At 38.9% G+C, this 23155-nt stretch overlaps 1 protein-coding gene across 1 annotated transcript in view; it reads left to right on the forward strand.

Moving 5' to 3' along the window:
- Sohlh2 (spermatogenesis and oogenesis specific basic helix-loop-helix 2) overlaps positions 1-22071 on the forward strand; it is a 54972-nt gene extending 32901 nt beyond the window's left edge. The window contains exons 7-11 of the mRNA XM_029562251.1: positions 12942-13091; positions 13198-13284; positions 13921-14042; positions 18590-18846; positions 20493-22071. Of these exons, the coding sequence (XP_029418111.1) occupies positions 12942-13091; positions 13198-13284; positions 13921-14042; positions 18590-18846; positions 20493-20657 (781 nt within the window). The 3' untranslated portion in view covers positions 20658-22071. The remainder of the gene's footprint in view (positions 1-12941; positions 13092-13197; positions 13285-13920; positions 14043-18589; positions 18847-20492) is intronic.
- The last annotated feature ends 1084 nt before the right edge of the window (positions 22072-23155 follow it).

The following is a 23155-nucleotide window of genomic DNA, read 5'->3' on the forward strand; positions in this document are numbered from 1 at the left end:
AAATCAGTAATTTGTTCCTTTGTTATTGTTTGAGAATATTTCATTATGTCAACATACCACATTTTTGTGCATTAGATACAATACATCTTTAGACCCCATCTCCTATCTGCACCCCTCCTGCCCCCCACCACCAAATTTCATGCATTCTATCATATATGTTAAGGCCTATCAAGTCAAATTTGTGTCCCGGATGTCCCTCAGTGAGTTCATCCACTGGAGCCGGATCAGTCTATCTAGCATCACTCCCTAAAGAAGATCAACTCTCCATCTCCCAGCAGTGATCAGTTACCAATAGTTGCTCGGCTAAGGTTGGAGCTTCTTGCCCATTTCCCTAGTTCTATGCTGGTTTTTGTCTGGTTTGAGTTTTCATGGGTCTTATGCCTGCTGTCAGCATTGCTGTAAGTTCATATGAGCAAGTTCCTAGAAGCCTAGAAACTGTTTCCTTGTGGTCATCTACCACCCCTGGCTCTTATAAACTTTTGGCCCTCTCTTCCATAATAGTCCCTGAAGTGAGATTTAATATAGAGCCCTATGCAGGAACATATACTCTGCAGTCTCTTAGTCTCTACATTTTGGCCAGTTGTGACTTTTTGTGTTACTCACCCTCTGTTGAATGAGGAAACTTCACTGGTGAGAGTTGGGAGATGCATTAGTATTTTCTGTACCCCTATTCCTCCATGAGTCTTAGGTTCCATTGTAGGTGTGTCACTTAGGACTAGATATCTCACACTTACTTTCCATATTTGACCAGTTGTGTCACATCTGTTGGAAAAAGCAACTTTTTTAACAAGTGATGACAATATACTTTTCTGTAAATATAAGGATACATATTTAACATATATAAGAAATTGAGCTTATCTAGAGATGTGACAGACTTAGGATTTTCTCTAGGATTTATGACCTATCCAGCCATGTGCCTTTAGCTATGTTTACACTACCACGTGAGTTTCCTTCCATTGAGCAGGCTTTAAGTTAAATAGCTGTTGATGAAAGTGCTGCTACTGCACCAACAAAGATAGTTTGCTTTGCTAGTCATTGTTGTGGTTATTAGGTATAGCTGAAGGCCATATAACAAGAAACATGGTATCAGACGGGAAAAATGTCCTTTCAGGTTGTTGGTCAAGGTAGTCCAAGAGACTCCCCCCAAAAAACACAGGCCATTGCCACAATCCTTGATTTCCTCCCAGAACTTGAAGGTAAGACCCTGTTGCTGAAGATAAGACATACTTCCAACACAGGACTTGGAGCAGTGGAACTGGAACAGACCTGGAAGTCTGCTCCCTGCAGACTAGCTCTCATAAGTTCAAAGGACACTATGCAAGCTACTAAGGGAGAAAAAAAGTCAATGGTGACCATTCATTTGAATCTGTTTTTGTGAACCTAAGCTTCTACTTCTTTTACTGCAATGCAGGAATAGCAATGCAAATCAGTCATATTGGGAGGGGGTGCTTATCTTTGTAGGAGATGTCAAAAAGCATGTTCCAAAAACAGTGGCACCATTTTGCATTGTCGCCAGCATGTTTGAGAGCACTGTGGACTCCCTCACCTCACTAACATCTGCCATGTCAATCCTTCATTTTAGTCATCTCATTGGTCACAGAGTGTCTGAGATTTTAAGTTTAAATTTTGATGATGATTAATGAAGTTGAACACTTTTGGGGGGTTGCTATTTCTCCTATTATGAATAGTTCAAGTTTTTTGCCTGGTTACTTGTATTATTAAGTGCTTGGAATTAAAATCATTTTTCAGCCAGGCATGTGGCCTCTGCCTTTAATCCCAGCACTCAGGAGGCAGAGGCAGACAGATCCCTGTTAGACTGAGGCCAGCCTGGAATGCTCTACATAGTGCATTCCCAGCCAGCTGGGCCTACATAGTAAGACCCTGTATCAAAAGACAAAAACAGAAACAAAAAAAATTAAAAATTCCTTTTTCAAATTTGTATGCTGAAATATTTTCTTCCAAATTGAAGCTCAATTTCTGTGCTTAGTTTGTTTTGCTTTTTTATTTCCTAGTACTGGAGACTGAACCTAGAAACTTTTTTAAAAAAATTGTCCTTGGTAGCTGGGCATGGTGGCGCACACCTTTAATCCCAGCACTTGGGAGACAGAGTCAGGAGAATCTGTGAGTTTGAGGCCAGCCTGGTCTCCATAGCAAATCCAGGCCAGCTGTGGCTACCCGGAGATCCTGTTTCAAAAATACCATAAAAGGGGCCATAGAGATCGCTCAGCAGTTAAGAACACTGGCTCTTCTTACAGAAGACCTGGGTTCGAATCCCAGCACCCACATGGCAGCTAACAACTGTCTATAACTCCAGTTCCAGGGGATCCAATGGCCTCTTCTGTCTTTCGCAGGCATTGCACGATATGGGTGCACTTACCTACATGCAGGCAATATACACATACACATAAAATAAAAATAATAAAAAAAGAGTTTATCTCTTAAAAAAAAAAAGAAAGAAACATGTTAGAGTAGATACATGGATTCATATACCCTAATGTCTTTCAAGTCTTAAATCCAACAGCCTCTTCTGTTCTCCGTGGGCATTGCATGACACAGGCGCATTTACCTACATGCAGACAATACATGCAGACACATAAAATAAAAAATAAAATAAAAAATTTTTTAAAAGACCAAAAACAAAACAAAACAAAAATATTATTGTTGGACTAGAGAAATGGCTCAGTGGGTAAGAGCACTGTCTGCTCTTGCAGAGGACCTAGGTTTGGTTCCCAGCATCCACATGGCAGCTAACAACCATCCGTAACTCCAGTTCCAGGAGATGCGACACCCTCTTCTGACCTCTGCAAGTACTGTAGGACATGGGTGCACCTACCTACATTGCAGGCAATACACTCATACACATAAAATAAAAATAATAATTTTTTTTTGTCATTTTGAGACAGGGTCTCCCTGTAGCCCCAGCTGTCCTGGAACTCACTATGTAGACCAGGCTGGCCTTGAACTCACAGAGATCTGCCTGCCTCTGCCTCCCGAGTGCTGGGATTAAAGGCGTGCACCACCACAAAAAAAAGTATTATTTATTTTGAGACAGGGTCTAAGTTGCCCAGACGAGGCTTGAACTTGTTCTTTTGGCTCAGTCTTCCAAGCAGCTAGAATTACAGGCCTGTTCCACCAAGCCTAGATACGCTGTTTTATGAACAGAAGGTTTTAAATTTTTTTTTGCTAATTCTAGTTTATCCATATTTTAAAATGTGTCATTTTCTTTAGCTTGTATTAGAAATCACTGCTTTCCACAAGTCTCAATGCTATGGCCCTATGTTTTCTACAAAAACTTTAACCTTTGTAGCATCTAAGATTGGTTTACTTGGAATGGGGAGATGCCTTGGTGGTTAGGAAAACATTTACTGCCCTTGCAGAGGACACAGGTTCAGGTCCCAGTATCTATATGGCAGCTCACAGTGCTTGTAACTCCAGTTCCAGGGGATCCAGTGCCGCCTTCTGACCTTTTCAGGCTCCTGTACACACATGGTGTACATAAACTCAGGTTCACACACACAGATATAAATAAAATAATAAATCTTAATAAAAAGCTGGTTTTATTTAAATTATTATGTATAGCAAATACATAGTGTTTAGATTTTTTATGCTTGTTTTGAGTTGTTTTAAATGGATATTTTCAAAGTTTTGTTGAAAGTATTTGCTATTTTCTTTGTTCCAGTGTTACAATGTCATGAATATTATAGCTTTATAATAGATCTTAAAATAAGATTGAAATTTTTCAATTTTATTACTCATTTCTAAATTACCTTAGATATTAAATGTCCTTTGATTGTTCATGTAAATGTTAAATTAAGCTTGTCAGTTTATTTATTTTTTAACAAATCATGCTAGGATATTGATTAGAGTGTGTTAAGTCAAAAATAGTTTGAGGAAAATAGGTATTGAATGACACTGATTCTTCCAGTTCACCTCTACATTTTTAAAAGAGCTTTAATTTCATTCAGCAATATTTTGTAACTTGTTAGGTTTATCCCTGGATATTTTGTGAGTTTTTAATAATTCTGTTATAAGCAATATCATGTTTCCATTGGTATTACCCAAATCTTCATTCCTAGCTTGTATCATTCATAAATTTATTTTATATTCTGACCTAATAAATATTTTGTCATCTTGCTGTACCTATGTATCACTACTAAGTTGGGGTAGATTTTGTGAGATAGTTTATATAATCAATTATGTCTTCTATAAATGTAAACACTTTACTTTTTCCTTGCCAATCTTTGTGGCTTTTATTTCTATTTCTTGCCCAGTATACTTTGAATTTGAAGTGAAGTAAGTAGACATGCTCATTTTGTGTCTAGTCATAGAATTGTGTCCACTGTTTTGTCATCACATATGATAAAAGCTTTAGGTTTCTGTGTGTGTCTTTTATCAGCTTAAAAATTCTGATCCTTTTGTCAGTTTTTTATAAGATATGTGTGTGTGCACGTATGTGTATATGTATGGTGTGTGTGTGTGTGTGTGTGTGTGTATGTGTGAATGTGTGAATTTATATGCATGTAGTGCCCATAGAAGCCAGAGGGTTTGAGATCCCCTGGAATAAAAGGCAGTTGTGAGCCACATGTGTGTGCTGGGAACTGAACTTAGGTCCTCTGCAAGAGCAGAAGTATTCTTAACCACGGAGCCATCTCTCCAGCATATTGTTAGTGGTTTTTTAATGTAATTATTAAGATGTTTTTCTGTTTTTTTTCCCCTTAATGTGGCAATTATACTGATAAAATGCTAAACTCTATCTTGATTTGTGATCCTTTTTATTTACTGCTGGATTAGATTTATTAATGTTTTGTTAATGATTTCTGCATCTGTGTTTATGAAGGCCATTGGTTATAGTTTGTATAATGTCATTAACTTCTGTGTCAGGGTAAGACCAAATTCATATAATAAAATGGAAAGTTTATTTCCTGAAAGTTTGTGTGGGCACTGTGATTAAAATTACAGTGAAATATTTTTCTATGTGGAAAGTTTTAATCAGAAATTCATATTATTAGGACTAGAGAAATGGCTAGAAGTTAAAAGGAATTGCTGCTTTTGCAGAGGGCCCAGATTTGGTTCCCAGCACCCACATGGTGACTCACAACCACCAATAACTCTAGTTCCAGAGGATCTGACACTCTCTTCTGGTCTCTATGGTCATTGCATGCATGTGGTATAACATAAATGCAGGCAAAATACTCATACACATAAAATAATTAAAAATTAAGAATCTGGGCTGGAGCGATGGCTCAGCAGTTAAGAGCATTGACTGCTCTTGCAGAGGACCCAGGTTCAATTCCCAGCACCCACATGGTGGCTATGAATCCTTAACTCCAGTTCCAGGGGAATATAAAGCCCTCTTCTGACCTCTGCGGCATTGCACAACATGGGTGCACTCACATACATGCAGGCAATACACTCATGCACATAAAAATAAAATATTTTTAAAATTTTTAAATTAAGCGTCTTACCAGGTGTGGTGATACACACCTGTAATCCCAAGTACTTGGAAGGTAGATTCAGGAGGGTCAAGAGTTTAAGGTCATCCTCAGATACTTAGTGAGGTTGAGGCTAACCTGGGCTACATGAGACCTTATATCAAAAAAAATCAACTTTTTAAATGATTATCAAACTAGATTTTCTATTTTTTCACATGCCAGTTTATGTTTTTCATGACATGTGTCCATGTAATCTAATTTCTTCAAACTTACTAAACAACTTTTTGTTGATAACACGCTCATCATTTTATTTTCTACAGTATTGATTTCTTGTATTTCCTTTATCCCCCTTGACCATTAGCAAACGTTTGATGCATTTTATTGGTTTTTTTTAATTTTATTTTTTAAATTTTATGTGTATATTGCCTGCATGTAGGTAAGTGCACCTGTGTCGTGCAATGCCCATGGAGGTCAGAAGAGGCTGTTGGATCCCCTGGAACTGGAGTTACAGACAGTTGTTACCTGCCATGTGGGTGCTGGGATTTGAAAACAGGTCTTCTGCAAGAACAACCAGTGTTCTTAACCGCTGAGCCATCTCTCCAGCCCCAGCATTTTCTTGATCTTTTTGATGTATCTTGATTCATTGATTTTCTCTATGCTTTTCCCTTCCCTTTCACTGATTTCTGATTTTTCTAATTTTCTTCCTTTTATAGTTTACTCTTTTGATCTGTCTTCTTATGTAGTAAATTAAATAATTGATTTTAGCATTTTCTTCTTTTCTTATATAAACATTTAAAAGCTAAACCTGAATTTTTAAGCAATACCTTAATTGTATCTCATAAACTTTGATATGTTTTCACTATCACTCAATTCAAAATCTTTTCTCCTATCCCTTGTGGGTTTCTCTCTTACCAGTGACATTGAGTGAAGTCCGTTACCAATGACATGTGTAGCATGATTTCCACATGTTTGAAGATTTTCCAGGTATTGAGTTTATTGCCATCTGGAAATATATACTTTATCTCTGGTAATTTCTGAGTTATTTGATGGCCAAGAATATTGTCTCCTTTGATGAATAATCCATGTGCACTTAAAGAGAATATGTATTCTGCTGTTTGGAATGTAGTTTTCTATTTACTAATTAGAATTAGCCAATAGTGTTTTTTATTTATTTTTTTATTTTATGTGTAGGAGTGCAGGTATGTAAGTACACCCATGTCATACAGTGTCCATGGAGGTCAGGAGAGGGTATTAGATCCACTGAAACTGGAGTTATGGCTGGTTGTTAGCTGCCGTGTGGGTGCTGGGAACCAAACCTGGGTCTTCTGCAAGAACAGCCAGGGCTCTTAACCCCTGAGCTGTCTCTCTACCCCCAATAATATTTTTTATATATTCTCTGTCCTTCTTTCACACAGAGATCCACCTGCCTCTGCATCCCAAGTGCTGAGATTAAAGGCATGTGCTACCATGCCCAGCTGTTGGTTTTTTTAAACATTAATAAAGAAAACTAGCCTTTAATGCTTGCTAAATACATTGACTGTGTCATACACTCTTTGCCTCACTGAGTAAAGCCTATTTCTACAAGATGTTTCCTCTGTGGCAAATGGTGACATAAAGAGATGGTTAGATAAAAGGTCTAGCCGACCTAAAGGCTAAGAAAACTAAGGAGGTTCTTTGGGTTGAAGGGAACTAATACCAATTGAAACTCCAATATTAAGGATTGGATAACACCAGAAATGATAAATAGAAGTAAATATTTAAAAGCAAACACTTTCTTTGTCATCAATTTGAAATGCTTAAGACTTTAATAAGTGGAGACTGGAGAGATGGCTCAGTGCTTCAGAGCACTGGCTGCTTTTGCAGAGGATCTGGGTTTGGTTCCCAGTACCCACAGGGCAGTTAGCACCTGACCATAACTATTCCAGCGGAATCCAACACCCTCTTTTGACTTCCATGGGCATTACAAAACATGAGTGCACATACACAAATGCAAACAATACATTTATACACTTAAAATAATAATAAAATATTTTTAAAAACTGTAATAAGCAAAAAATTCTAGCACTGTACTGTGGGGTTTGTAATGTCTTTAGTTGTAGTACATATGATGGTGATAGCATGAAAAATGAGAAGAAATATCTTTACATGACTGAAGCTCTGATATATTTTATGTCATGTTGTGAAATACTGTCTCCACAAAGACTGTGGAAGGTTCAGATATATAATATACCATAAACCCTATAGTGACCCTGATGAGCTATGCAGAAGATGAAAGACAAGCTAAAATTGGATTTTCTGAAATATTTAACAGAAGGTAGAAAAGGAGGAAAAAAGAACAAAAAAATCACAGAAAAAATAAAACGATAGACTTTTATGCAACTATGTACAACTTGCAGGCAGAGATTGTTGGGGTAGAAAAAAATTAACAACAAAACAAAACTTATTCATCAACTCTAAAAGACAAATTTTAAATGTGCTAACATAATAAAGTAAATTAATAGAAAAATACATACTGCAGAAAGAGTGGTTGTTAATATCAAATCAAATTAATAGATAAATAGTATCTTTTGAAGTAAAGAATGGCTTCTAATAACAGTAAAAGTTCCAGCATATCAGAATGATATAAAAATTACAAATATATGGTTATAAATAGAATTTTTAAATATTTGTCAAAATGAGCAGAATCAAGAGAAATTGATAATTGTTGAATTTCTAACTCCTCTTTTTGAGTGATTTATATAACTAGACACTGAAAAATAAGTTCTAGAAGATATATAGTTAACTACCCTCCTACCCTCTATCAAATGGGTGGTTTTAGGCTTTTGCATTCACCTGAGCAGAATGCTCCTTCTTTTCAAGGACAAGTGGGAAATTTACTAGCATAAAACTGTTCTGAGGAATAAAAAAAATCACAATACACTAAACCAAGTTGCATTCAAGAAGAGTCTGTTCCCTGACTACATTGGATTTGAGTTAGAAATCAATAAAAGTGAGATTTAAATAAAACTTTGAAGTGCTTGAAAGTTGAAAACACACTTAAACAATTCATGAGAAAAAAATAGATAAGAAAATTGAGAAATATTTCAAAATGAATTATAGAAATAGAATATATCAAAATTTATAGGATTCAGCTTATACAAATCTCCAGGGAAACACTGCTGCTCTAAATATTTAAAACCATAAAAGCCTCAAAAATTTCATTGTTTTTATTAGGTTCTGATGAAGAACCTGGAAAAAGTCAAGTAAATACAAAGTGGAGGGAGAGAAGCTAGAGAGAGAATGAACACAGTTTACCAGTGTCATGGATGAAGAGACTAACATTACAGATCCGTAAATATTTAAATAATATATTTGAGGACTGGAGAGATGGCTCAGTGGTTAAGAACACTGGTTGTTCTTGCAGAAGACCTGAATGAATCCCAGCACCCACACGGCAGCTAATAACTGTCTGTAACTCCAGTTCCAGGGGATCCGACAGCCTCTTCTGTCTTCCGAGGGATTTAATTAAAGAATATATTTGAATAATCTTCTGCCCATATATATTATATTCAGTAACTTAGATGAAATAGACAGTTTCTGAAAACAGTGTATTTACCAAAACTAAAACATGATACAGAAATTTTTTATATATTTTGTATACTACATATTATATAGTATATGTTTATAATGTAATTATAAGCTTTATATATTAAAGAAATTGAACTTGCTATCAAGACCTTTACCAAAGACAAAATTCTATGCTTAGATGGATTTACCAAAGCATTCCTTCAAGCTTTTGATTTTTTTAACAAATTTTTAAAAATAAATTTATTTTTATTTTATGTGTATAAGTATTTTGCTTGCCTGTGTGTAATGCACCACATCCATGAAATGCCTGCAGAGGCCAGAAGAGGGGATCGGATCTCCTGTAACTGGAATCGCACTGGTTGTTAGCTGCCATTTGGGTGCTGGGAGTAGAACCTGGGTCATCTGCAAGAGCCACCAGTGCTGTTAAACCACTGAGCCAACTCTCTAGCCCTTCTTCAAGCTTTTAAAGAAGTAATTCCAACCTGAAAAAAATAAAGAAGAGGGAACACTTCTCAACCCATTTCATGAGGCCAGAATAAAAGATATTATAGACTAAGATGTTATAGAAAAAAATTACAGACAAATATCCCTCGTGAACCCAGATACAAATATTCTAACGTTATTTTAGCAGATTGAATTAAATGAGCTAAGCCTATCATATATCATAATCACAAACTTATCCAAGAAAGCAAGACTAAACATACTTTAAAAATCAACCAGGGGCCAGAGAGATTCTTAGCAGGTTAAGGCTCATGCTGCCAAGCCTGCTGACCTGAGTATGAGTCCCAGGCCCTCATGGTAGAAGGAAAGAACTGATTCCTGCAAGTTGTTCTCTGACTTCCACATGTGTGCCACTTACCATCCCCCACAACAAACAAATAAAATGTAAAAGAAAATTAAAAATCATCCAGTGTAACTCACCAAATTTTCAGAAGAAAAGTGGAAAAAATATTAGCAAATTCAGAAAAATTGCTTGGACTGGGGTTGTAGTTCAGTGGCAGACTTCCTGCCTAATGTGTTCACCTGTAGTTTCAAAGAGAGAGGGAGGTCGTATTAGTCCTGTTTTCGTTAAATAATCACTCCTAGTTATAATTAGGCAAGAAAAAGAAATAACTATACAAATTAGAAAGGAAGCAAAGCTCGTATTTGTAGATGGCATGACAGTGTATACTATCCTACAGCAATTAAAAACACGTTTGTCAGACCAATACTTGACACATACTGGTATCCACAGTGTGTAAAGAATTCCCAGTGCTCAATAGCAGTGTAAAAATTCCAATTAAATGTGGCAAGATATTTGAACAAGATACTTCACAAAGGAAGATATACAAATGCCTCTTCACAGAAAAAAAATGGTCAACATCATTAGTTTCAAGGGAAATATGCAAAGTTAAGCATAGAATGAGATACTGCCACATATTCTGCAGAAAGGGAAAAATTAAAACCAGCTATTAAATATGGTCAAAGATTTGAAACCAGAGGTATCATACACAATGGTGGAAGTATGAAATGATAAACTTTGGTAAAAGTTCTGTCAAATTTCATTAACTTAGGGAAGACCCTTTATTTCCATTCCTAGATAGTCAACCAAGATAAACTACATATTCACAGAATGTGTACAGAATTATCTAGAAGCTTTATTCATAATGAACCAAAGTTCAGAACAGCTCAAGTGTTTATCAATAAGGGAATAAGTTAATAAGTTGTTATATAGGTATACTATGGAATACTCTTGAACCCTAAAAAGGAACAAACTTCTGATATAGGATGTCACATAGGATAAATCTCAAAAACTTTGTGTTGTATGAAAGAACTCTTATTTAAAATCACGTGTTGCAAATTTTTTGTATGTGTTGTTTGAGGAGAGGCAAAAGTAATGTGGAATGGAAAACATCAGACATGTGGTTGCCTCTAATGGAGATCAGAGGTAGGAATGACTGTGAAGAAACACAGGGAACTTTCTGGGCTTCCAAATGTTAATCCAGATTCGTAGGATGGGCTCTTTCATATTTATACATTTTATCTTATGTAACTTCCACCTAAAGTAAAGTAATTTAAGCTTTAGCTAGTGATATATTCAGAAGTGTAATACACTGAAGTCTGCAACTTGATGGCTCAGTTAGTAAACCACTTGCTGTGCAAACATGAAGACCTGAGTTCCAACTCCCATATTCACTTAAAAAGCAAGACATGGTAGTGGTGCATGTTTGTAATCCCAGATCTAGAGAGGTGGAAACATCCTGGGACTTGCCGTCTAGCCAGCCCTGCTTAGTGAGTTCCAGACCAATGTGAGACTCTGCCTCAAAAAATAAGGTGGACAGATTCTGAGGAACAACGGCCAAAGTTCTTCTATGACTCCCTGTGCATGTACGTGCACACATGCACTCTGTGCACATTCACACACACAAACTGAGTAGATGTATGAATAGTGGTTGATACATAATGATAAATTAGATACAGTAAATAGTGATTATGAATTTGAAGTGGTAAGGAATGTAGGTGTTCACTGTGTAATTCTCTTTTCTGTAATCAGATATTTTCTTAATACATATTAGAAAAATGTTTAATAGTGTCTTTCATTATGAAAGTGACATATCTAGTAAAACTATCGAAAAGGGAGAAATGTTGACAGTTTAGTGTTCTATAAATAGCAACTTCTTAATGCTTTCAATCTTTTCTATTTTCCATTCTTGCTTTACTTAAAGACTAGGACTTTTTTTTTATACATCCTCTTATATACTACTTTTCTTCAGTAAGATTTATAACATTATTTCCACTGCCAGATGAAATTTTGTGGATCTTATATACCATAAATTGCTTAAGGTGTCCTCCTATTTTATATGTTTAGACTATTTTTCATATTTTCCTAATATACGGCAATAAATGCTTTTTACAAAAAAGATAATTTGTTCTGTGCTTTAGATTAGATTATCCCCCATAGAGTAGATCTTTGTAAGTTAAAGTACTATGTCAAAAAGTATAAAAATGTTCAAAGTCATCCATACAGTATACAGCTGTTGACTCTGCCATTCATTTTCCCCAGAATAGTTCCTGAGACACCCCTACAGAATCCCAGTGCTCCTAAAGTTTAATGAAACTACCACTCTCATCAGAATATTTTTCCAACCCTGACTATATCAAACTAGATTTTTAAAAATTTAATCTTTCTGCTATTCCGAGATTCACAGGCGTTTCACCACTTGCCTAAGGTTCTAGCTAGTAATTACAGTCATCCTGCATATGTCAAAGCTGTGTCCAGATAAAAACAAGCACTTAGGAATGACGATACCAAGGACTTTTAAATCAATTTTAAGCCAATTAGATCTACATTTCCCATGTATTTTTCTCCAGAACTACAAAAGACCTAGTGTCCTTTTGATAGTAGCCAGAACATTGTTCATTTTTGCATTTTAGTTTATTTTACGCCATGGAAAAGAGGCAGCCTTCTCATCTTCCTTTAGCTCCAGCCACACAACATGTTAAGCTCACGTTACAAGACATGATCTGTTGTTGGAAATGTAGTCCAAACCTAGATCCTGACCGTTCCTTGCCTGCTAGGCTGCTAGTGTGAATTGTAAAAGGATGTAGAAATAGCATGTGAATCTCTTCTGAGGGCAGAATGTCTGCAGGTCTCCGCTAGTGGGGAGGGGGTGTGCTCTGCAGTGTCTGGCATGCTGTGTATGGTGGTGGGGCTGCCGTGACACAGACACTGTGCTTCGGCAGCTGCTCCTTGTGCAGCATGTGAGTGGAGGCCCTAGAGGCTGTGCTTTCGGGAACTGTGAGGACCACTGGCTTGTGGAAACCTAGTCTTCCTCTGAACCAGAGACTAGATGGAGATGGGGATAGTTCCTTTTCAAACCCAGGAGGAAGGGTCATTTGTCCTTGTGAACAAAGAAGCAAATGAGAGTAACTCATCCTTGTTTGTTACAATTCTTTGATCAGAGAAAGAATCAAGTGTTGCTGTGAGCAGCTGCGTTCTCTCTTGCCATATACAAAGGGGAGGAAGAGTGATATGGCGTCAGTCCTCGAGGCAACAGTTGATTATGTGAAGTATGTCCGGGGGAAAATCACTCCAGCTGTTTTGGGCCAGGTATTCAGTTTCCAAAATCCTTATTAATAGTGTTTTCATGCTACAATTTTTATTTCCATAACTGGAAACGTATGTGTTTGCAAATCTGTTTTTATCTATCCAACTTTATGTATATATACTTGAGACCAATAAGAAGTTTTCTAAGAGACAAGTTTCCTTCGAGCTGTGCTTCCCAGGTACAGCTGTGGCACAAAGGTATGACCAGGGCTCTGTGAGTACTGAGTCTGCATGCTGTTTTCCCTCCCTGCTGATACCAGATGAGTAGACAGGAACCAAAAGCAAACAGAGTGAAAGCTCTGGTGATTTTAAGGATTGATGAGCTTTTCCCATCGCCCATGCATGTCATTGCATTACAGTGATAAACACATGTAATATTCTCAGACCTGTGGCCCTTTCATAATGTGACTCGCTCTGCAGTTACTCAGGAGAATCTTGAAATGGAGCTTTCAGGCTCCAGGTGTAGTGACCCTGGCAGTCTAGCAGGGGCATGGTGGGTTCTAGAGTTCCTCTGGCAGAGGTTGAGGACCCTGGAGCATCTAGGCCGATTTCAGTAAGCAGCTCTTAAATAAACTGGTACAAAATGGACATGTCAAATGATTCCTTCCTTATCCATGTTTCTTAGACCATGCAAACAAAGAGCAACTGTAGAAGAAAAGCCATCATTCCTGAAGACTCATCAAGTGTCCTATTCACTTTGTTCTACTTACCCATAGTTGAGGTTTTGTCAGGGTTTTTTTATATCTTGATTAATAGGATAGCATTTGGACTCAGCAACATTCACATTGTCTTCCTGGAGAAATATACTAAGTGGGTTTTTCTTGTTCTTTCAAGGGAAGATGGTGTGTTGACAGGTAATTACTCACCTGTGACAGGGATCCAGGTCTTGACTAATCAGTGCTTGAATGTGTATTCTGCGCCTGCTGCAGGAGGGACCTTGGAGGAAGCTGTAACAGGTAAGCTAAGCCAAACACCAACGCTTCTCACAGGCCCCTGCTCATTTGCTGCTGTAACCCTGGGGCAAGTGGAGCTGGACTATTCCACCATGAGCCCATCTGGTGTCGTGAGCTTGAAGTATACAAGATGTCTACAAGCATTTAAATAGAATTCTGTTCCTTTTGTGTCACTGTGTCAGAATACCTGACAGAACAGCTTAAGGGAGGAAATGTTTAACTCATGGTTCTTGAGGATTTAGTCCATCATACTAAAGGCAGGCTTGCCGGCTTCCATGCGGTAGGAATATGTGGTAACGACTTCTCACAAAGCAGTGAACCAGGAATCAGAGCAGGATGGATCCAGGCGTCCAAGGCCTGCCCCAGTGATTTGCTTCTGCTAGCTGTGTGCCAACTTCTGAAGATTCTATAGCATCCCAGAATCATGCCACTATCCAGAGAACAAGCATTCAAAATCAGACGAGGAGATTGTAGGGGGACATTTCAAATTCAGTCATAACAAAAATTAGCTTAGAAACCATCTCAAAATTGACCATAATTGCTAGAAAGTATATCTTGCTGACAGATGAGAAACCTATTGGTAAATTTATTTATTATTGCTCTAGTTAGCTCCCCTGTTGCTGAGATAAAGTACTGACCAAAAGCAACTTGGGGAGGAAAGGGTTTATTTGGCTGCAGCTCACAGTCTGTCATCAAGGGAAGCCAAGGCAGGACCCTGGAGGCAGGAGCTGAAGTAGAGACCACAGAGGAATGCTGCTTCCCAGCTTGCTCCTCTAGCTGATTATCAGCCTGCTTTCTTACACAACCTAAGAGCACCTGCACAGGGGTGGCACCACCTACATTGGGCTGGGCCCTTCCACATCACTCAACAATCAAGAAAATGCCACAGGCCAATCTAATAGAGGAATTCTCCAGTTGAAGATCCCTCTTCCCAGGTGTGTCAAATTGATGTGCAAAGCCATCCAACACAATTATATAAATGAAATCTAAAGGGAAAAGAAGTATAGTAACCCCCTCACTTTCCACGGAGGAAGGACTCCGGGCCACTCTGCAGACACTCGCTCTGCAGATTCACAAGTCCCCTCTGTAAAACTGCATATCTTTTGCTGGGCCACTCTGCAGACACTCACTCGCTCTGCAGATTCACAAGTCCCCTCTGTAAAACTGCATATCTTTTGCATATAGCCTTGGTACCTCCTGTGTACGTACTTTAAATCTTCTGTGGGTTGCTTATAAGAACTGATATAATGTAAATGAATACACATAGTTTTACATTACATTGTTTAAGGAACGATGGTGAGGAAAAAGAGTGTCCATATTTGCTACAGGCACAGTGTGGTTGTTTTTATTTTTAATATTTTAGGTTCTTGGTTGGTTGGATCTCCAGGTGAGAAGCAGATATAAAGAACTGACTGTGCTAATGTTAATTCGGTGCTGATGACTGCTGAACGTGCAGCGTATTAATTTATTTGCCACTTTCCTGTCTTTGCTTCTTTGTTCATAGTATTTACCTCTGGCTAATGTCTTTTGCTTGTATGGTCTGTTTATTGCCTCTTTCCCATTATAATGTCTACTCCAGGATGGCAGGGAGTTTTTGCTCCTGTTTATTCCTGGCTGTATTTCTAGTGCCTAGAGGAATGAGTGGCACACAGTAGGTGCTCATTTGAACCACATGCAATCCCTGCCAGAAGTATTTCTGTTACATTCTGTACAAATGTAGGCATTCTCACATACCTGTAAAAATATGAAGATGGGAAATAATAGAGCCAGAGGAAAAAGAACACAGGTCCAGTTTGACTCCTAAAGGTTACTCTCCACTGAGAAAACAATTAGATGTGGACCTTCTAGCCAGAGTGTCAAGTACTGTGTGGCAGGACTGACCCTCTTAGGTAACGCTTCTGCTATCTTCCGCCAAGGAACTGTGCTGTCGCTTAGCATCCCCCTGTTCCTGGAGTGGCTGTAACCTTCGCTTTACCCACTAATTCTAAGTCTGCCTCCTAGTTCTCAGCATGATATTCCTGTCTCAGAGATGGGGAAGTTTGGATGAATGAGATGAAGTTCTTGTTCATACAGATCTTGCAGCTCAGTGACAGAGAGGAGCACAAAAGCAAACTAGTCTACATAGTGTGTTAAGTGCAAAACAGAAGGACCATGTGAACTCATGGGGCTCTGGTGGGAGTCCCAGGGACAAACGAGGTTCCTAGGGTTGGTTTCTACAGTCAAAAGTGAAGGTGCCAAAAATACAACATAGCCCTTCATGGTTTTGCAATCAAGTAAACCTCTGGGTACTTCAGTAGTCTATTTAAACCTTTCTCCTGACCTAGAGGAGAAGGAGGATAGAAAAAAGAAGTTACGACAAGCCACAGTTAAACTACTCAAAGTGGCTATGGCTCATTGTGACATGGGATGATTAAAATGGTCCAGATTAAATCAGATAGAGCTTAGGACACAGAAGATGCCTGCTAATGGTATTTCTTTACATACAGTACTGTTTACATTCTGTAAAAACAGTGTTGATAGCAGTGAGTTCAGCTTTTCAGTGCCTCAGTGTCTTGGGGTATGACATCACCTAAAGAGACCACCCTGGGGAAGAAGATACCATTTTAGTAGGACCATGTTTGGACCCCAGGAGACCTGGAGGATCAGTGAGTCCATACTCCTAATCATTTCCTGTTTAAAAAGCAATGTGGATCCTTTGCTAACTGGCTAAGCTAATTAGTGTTTACTTTTTATATATGTATTTTATCAGGTATATCTTCTCTAGTGTTGGCCATCCCATTTTTGTCTCCTAAATTTTTTACTCTATGTCATGTATACTTTATTGTTATACAGTCTTCATCACCATTTTAATAATTTTAATTGTTTAATCAAACAATTTAGAGAGTAGTTTTCTCAGCATCTTCCAGTTGTTATGTTAGCATTTCCAGTTTTGAGACAGAAATATTTTTTAATTAAAAAAAATATTTTTAATTTTTTATTTTGTGCATATGTGTGTATTGTTTGTATGAAGGTAAGTGCACCCGTGTCGTGCAATGCCTGAGGAGGACAGAAGAGGCCATCGGATCCCCTGGAACTGGAGCTATGGACAGTTGTTAGCTGCCATGTGGGTGCTGGGATTTGAACCTGGGTCTTCTGCAAGAACAGCCAGTGTTCTTCACCACTGAGCCATCTCTCCAGCCCTGAGGCAGAAATATTTTTATGCATCATGTGATAAGAAATACTTCCCCACGTACTGGGTTTTCTGTTTTAACTCTCTCCTTCTACTATATCCCTGACAATAGGCAAGAGCTTTTGTATATATGGCTCTTAATGCGTGTTGCTAGGTTATTTTTGAGAGACAATCTGAAGAATTTCAGTCAAGCCTTTTGAATTTCACTTTCCCCACCCAGGTCAGGAAATTGAAGGCTAGAAAAGTTAGATGGCCATGATAGGCTCCAAGGTGGTGTTCTAAGCCTGATCTATGATACCAACATGTTTAGGCTTATCAGCCTGCTTTTCCTGTTCTTTCCCATAAATCTGTGCAAACATTTTCTTCAATTTGTTCATAAACATTCCATTTGTATTTAGTCGACATAAAATTGCTTTTACATTCATTATTATGTGTAATAATGTCCAAAAGTTACTTGACATTACATTTTTAACATATGGTTTTTAAAATCTATTTATTATTTTTATTTTATGTGTATGTGTGTATTGTCTGTATGTAGGTAGGTGCACCTGTGTCATGCAGTGCCCACAGAGGTCAGAAGAGGGCATAGGATCCCCTGGAACTGGAGTTATGGATGGTTGTTAGCCACCATGTGGGTGCTGGGAATTGAACCCGGGTCCTCTGCAAGAGCAGCCAGTGCACTTAACTGCTGAGCCATCTCTCTAGCCCCACATTATGTGCTTTTAGAAATCTTTGTCTTCTGGGCTGGAGAGATGGCTCAGCAGTTAAGAACACCCACATGGCAGCTAACAACTGTCCGTAATTCCAGTTCCAGGGGATCCTCTTCTGTCTTCCACAGGCATTGCATGATACAGGTACGTTTACCTACGTGCAGGTGATACACGCATACATATAAAATAATAAATATTTAAAACATTTTTTGTCTTCTAATAACTGTGTAGAGCTATAGTATAAATGTATAATGATATCACCCACTTCAGTGATAGAAAAATCAACCAAATTTTATTTATAGTTATTTTCTCTCACATTCTTGCTCTGTAGGAATGGTTAATTTGGTATGATGGTAGCCAAACATACACACACACACACACAGACACACACACACACACACACACACACACACACACACTCCACATACATACCCCAAAAAGCTCCTTCTCTGAAATATCTTTTCATAATACACAAATGCTAATGTGTCATGTGTGTATTGATGTGTGTCATTACAAAAATGATTCACTGTGTTTTTCTGTCAGTATTTAGCTATAGCAATGTACAAGTATGTAACACAAGGGAATGAAAGAGAAAACTTTTTTTTTTTCAAACACTGAGTTATATAACTACTTACTGTACTGATAGATACTTGTTTTCTTTCTTATTACAGGTCAGTCAAGCTCCATTTCAGAGAGTCCTAATGATGATCTTTATAAGACTCAAATTCCCAGCACAGCCCTCTCTCTTAATTCCTTCCATGCTGTCAGATACTGTTCTGGAGTTGTCCCTTCCTATGATGCAGCTTCCATAGAAAATCAAAACATTTCTTTTCATTTACCATCATCTGTGCCCAAAGTCTCACAGTTTCTTCCCCAGCACTTCAATTCCATGCTTTGCCAGACATGCACAACAAATCCCAACTGTCTGGTAAGTCTCCTGGGGTCCATGAGTGAGACTAGACTCTCCATCCAGCAGAGGCCCTGAATTGCACTTTGTTTTGTTCTGGTCTCAAAGCTCCTAGACTGGGCCCCAGGAGCTGTGCTGGTTTCTAAGTCACTCTGTCTGGTGGGATAGCTAGTGCAGTTCACCCAGGCCCTTGTTCTCCATGCTGCAGGGCTGGTGTCTACATTCCAGGCTCATGAATCTGGATTTGGCTCTGCTAGTCTAGCATTAGGTGACCTTGTGAAACCTGGTTTCTCTGGAGCTGATCACCTCTCTCTCTCTCTCTCTCTCTCTCTCTCTCTCTCTCTCTCTCCTGCAAGTCTGTGTGGTGAGTGCTCAGGTTTATATGGGGGTGCATGCACATACATGTATAGACTAGAAGTTAACTCTGTGCATTCCCTCAGGCATCTTTTCCCTCCCTCCTTCCCTCCCTCCCTCTCTCCTTCCCTCCCTCCCTCTCTCCCTCTCTCTTTCCACTCTGAGTTCTTAGGATGCCACAGCCCATTTCTACATCTTCACTACCAGCTGGCCCCCAAACTGCTGCTGCTTCTCTCTCAGGCTGCAGTGATCACTCTATGTGAAAACCTTTTCCTCCATTCACCATCAAGCTGAGTTCACATACAACAGAAAACTATTGAGTGCCTTTATGCATTGTGCTTACCTGTGGTGCTGCAATTGTAGTACATATAGACATGATCCTCACTCTCATGAAGTGTCGTCAAGATACAGCCAGAGAATAGGGCAGATGTGATATAGGTTGGAACATGTTGGAAGTGTACACATAATATAGATTTGGGAGAGACTAGTTACTGCTGACTTCTGGAGAAGCACTGTCTCAACCAAAAACTAAAGACAATTAAGTAGCCAAGTAGGGGGGCCCTGGCATCCGAGGTAAGGAAGAGTGTTCCAGGTGGATGGATCAACATAAGTAAACAGTGAAATGTTTGCCTTGTGGAAAAACTATCCAGTTTCAAGCAGCAATAATGAATGCCTTATATCATATATTTTCTTTACTTACTAGATGTGGTCTAATGATGCCTGAGTAGTACAGTCCTTGCAGAGTAGAAGCTGTTATCATGTCTATATGACGTCTACAAAATAGAAATAATAGTGACCTTCTGAGAAAGATATCCCAAAGGGAATTACAAAGAAACATTAGAGCATGAGGTTACTACAGATTTAACAGTACTGATGATCAGAAAGACCAGGACAAAGGAAAAGAGAATGCTCCATTGTTTGAGTGATTGATGACTGATGGCTGATTAACTGGCTTATGACTGAAATGGGGTCCTGCTTTGTTGACCACTTTGATCTTGAACTCTATGCTTGAATGATTCTCCTGCCTCGGCCTCCCAAATTTTGGGGACTGTGGGCTCATACCCCAAACCTAACACAGTATTTTTTTTAGTTGTTGACATGTACTTACTATATATGATTTTTGTTGTACAATTTTTACAAGAAAATAATTATTTTTTTTTATTTTGTTTTTTTAAAAATTGAATGTGTGTGTGTGTGTGTGTGTGTGTGTGTGTGTATATAAGTGTGCGTGCGCACCTGTGGAGATCAGTTTTCAGAAGTTGGTTCTCGCTTTCTTCCTTGTTGAGGCAGGATCTCTCTTGTTTCTGCCGCAGTATACTCCAGGCCAGCTGGCGCACAAGCATGCAGCCGATTCTCAGGCTTCCACTTCCAGCTTTTTACATGGGTTCCAGGAGTCGGACTCAGGCCATCAGGCAGCGAGGCAAGCACTTTTACCCGCTGAGCCATCTCCCCGGCCTCAAGAAAAAAATTACTTTTAAGAACAACAAATGTTTGAAAAAATGTAGGTTTAGTCACTTGAAGATTTCATATGGTTTTATAAACTATGTCATGATACAGAAAATACAGTTGTGACATTATGAATAAGAAAAAGTCAGCATTCAATTAGTGTGTATTTTTCCCTCCTTTGCAGCAACATTTGTGCATATTAACAGCACATGTTTGAAATTCATACTCTTGCCCACCTGCTGGGTGCAGTTGCACAATACAGGAAGAGTGGAACAAAGAAAGCTTGTGAAAGGCACAGCTCAAAAGAATCTGATGAATGCACTGAACCCTTGTGCAGATAGGTGGGAAAGACAGGCAGCAGCAATCTAACCCTGTGCTTCCAGTCTCTTCTACATGCCTAGAGATGCAAGCCAGAGCTCTACAAGCACCAGTGGCCTAGGCGACCCACACACACTTGTATTACACACACACACACACACACACACACGCACATCTTCCACTTTACGAAAAATTGAACTACAAAGAAGACCTAGGTGGGCTTAAACGGATAAGACCAGGAAGGTGCATCCATCTCCCATGCTGCTGAGCAAAGATTCTGTAGCCTGATTCATATTGTTTGTATCCCTGTACATTCCCATCACTTATTTCTGGGTGATATCCTTTCCAAATTTGACATTTTAAAGAGCTTCCTTCTTTATTTATCACCCAAACTAGAATGTCTAGAGAGGCCTAGAGGTGTTTGCATCTTCATGTGGTGCTTAGCGAATAAACTGATATGCTTGCTGTGCGTTCACCATCTTTTGAGTGAAATGGCAGCCAGCCATTGTCTTGCTGGGTCTTTAGTTCCAGACTAGCAGATCTTTGCTTTCTTTGTTTTCCATCTCTTCCTCGGGGGCTTTACAAAAAAACTGTTGGAAAGGAGAGAAAATGTTTGTTTTTATATTTCACTGAAATGTTCTTAGGCATAAGTTTTATTGTTAAAATACATAAGTTTACCCCGAAAATCCATTGTTTTGTTTAATAAATGTGTTTTCTCTTTTAGTAGTGGTATGAAGAGAAGCTTAATAATTGCTTTGGTGTATTTCTCATGTTCTGAGTTCTTTGGGGATGCCAAACTGATAGATTCTGTGGATGTTTGACACACTGTGTTGAGGAACTAGAAATTTCCAACTGTGGTTTTATGCATATCACACATGGGTGCTGATTCTTCATAAACTCAGTTGCAATTGCTGTGGCATTGGAAGAGAGCCTGCTGAGGTATCTCAAGCTCCAGCCTCTGTCCTCAGCTCAGCTGTCCTCCCTTGCTGCTGCTGGAACTGTTGCTTGATGAGGGTTTCTCCAGATCCACTCATGGCTCCTGACAGACATTGTACTCAAGGATTCCTAGACAAAAAGAACTAGAAAATGTGATCCCAAGAGCCATTTGTCCACTTGCTGGTCTCTCAGTCCCCGTTTTCCATTCAGTATGAACAGGATCCTGCCCCATCCATCATTAAAGTTTTGATTAAGGCCAATTCCATGGTCCTGAACTTCATGCCACTGTCTAAAATCCTCTTTGATGTAGAATTTCATTTTTAATGAATTATGCTTTTCCAAGTAAGCTCAGCTGTCAGCCAGAGGGTTAGCAGGCCTCAGCACACAGGAGGATTTTCTTTCTTTTTTTTTTTTGCCTATGTATGTGTTTTCATATGTGTGGTGTGTGTGTGTGTGGTACATGCATGTGAGTGTGCAGGTATGCATGCCTCTGTACACATGAAGAGACTAGGACATGTCTTCCTCTTTCATTCGCCTCCATCTTGCTCTGGGACAGTGTCTTTTATGGAACCCAGAGTTCCCCATTTCAGCTAGGCTGGTTGGTCAGGGATCTCTCAAGATCCACCTCAATGCTGGGGTTGTACACACAGCCATGCCCAGCTTTTAAATGTTGGTTCCAGGATTTGAATTCAGGTCCTCATACTTGCAGAACAAGCTGGCTAGCCATCTCTCTAGTCCCGGGATTTTCTTTCTACAATCAAGATGACAGGTCATGAGACAGTATAGTGCTATTTTCACAGTGAAAAAGCTGGAAGAACATTGCCTAGACTAAGTGATGTCTTTCAGGCTACAACGAATAGCAAGACTTGGCAGATATCCACTATAGATTGTGAGAACTGGCGAGGATGAAGGTAGACACCCCTCTTTCTGCTTTCAGTGGCTAGTATTGATATGTGCAATACAAGCAGGAGACCCAGATGGAAGATGATGTCAGCAGGAGAAGGGGGATCCTAACTTTAAATGGTAGCAGTGGCTCAGATGATCCAATTGGACCCTGTAACCCTGTGATTCTGTACTCTAGGTTTTTCTGTAGAGAATACTATATGATTGTCCTGAGAAGTCACTTGGTCAAGCTTCTCATGGCATCTAACACTAAGTTCCAGAGATTTGAAGTACATGGGTAAAACCCCCAAAGACAGAAGGCACAAGATGGTGGCTGCTGTTGTTTACTAGTTACTTGAATTGTGGGAAACCAAATTTCTCCTTTCTTTGTTTT

Source organism: Nannospalax galili, unplaced genomic scaffold (assembly GCF_000622305.1).
Source record: "Nannospalax galili isolate Female #2095 unplaced genomic scaffold, S.galili_v1.0 scaffold1354, whole genome shotgun sequence".
NCBI lineage: Eukaryota > Metazoa > Chordata > Mammalia > Rodentia > Spalacidae > Nannospalax > Nannospalax galili.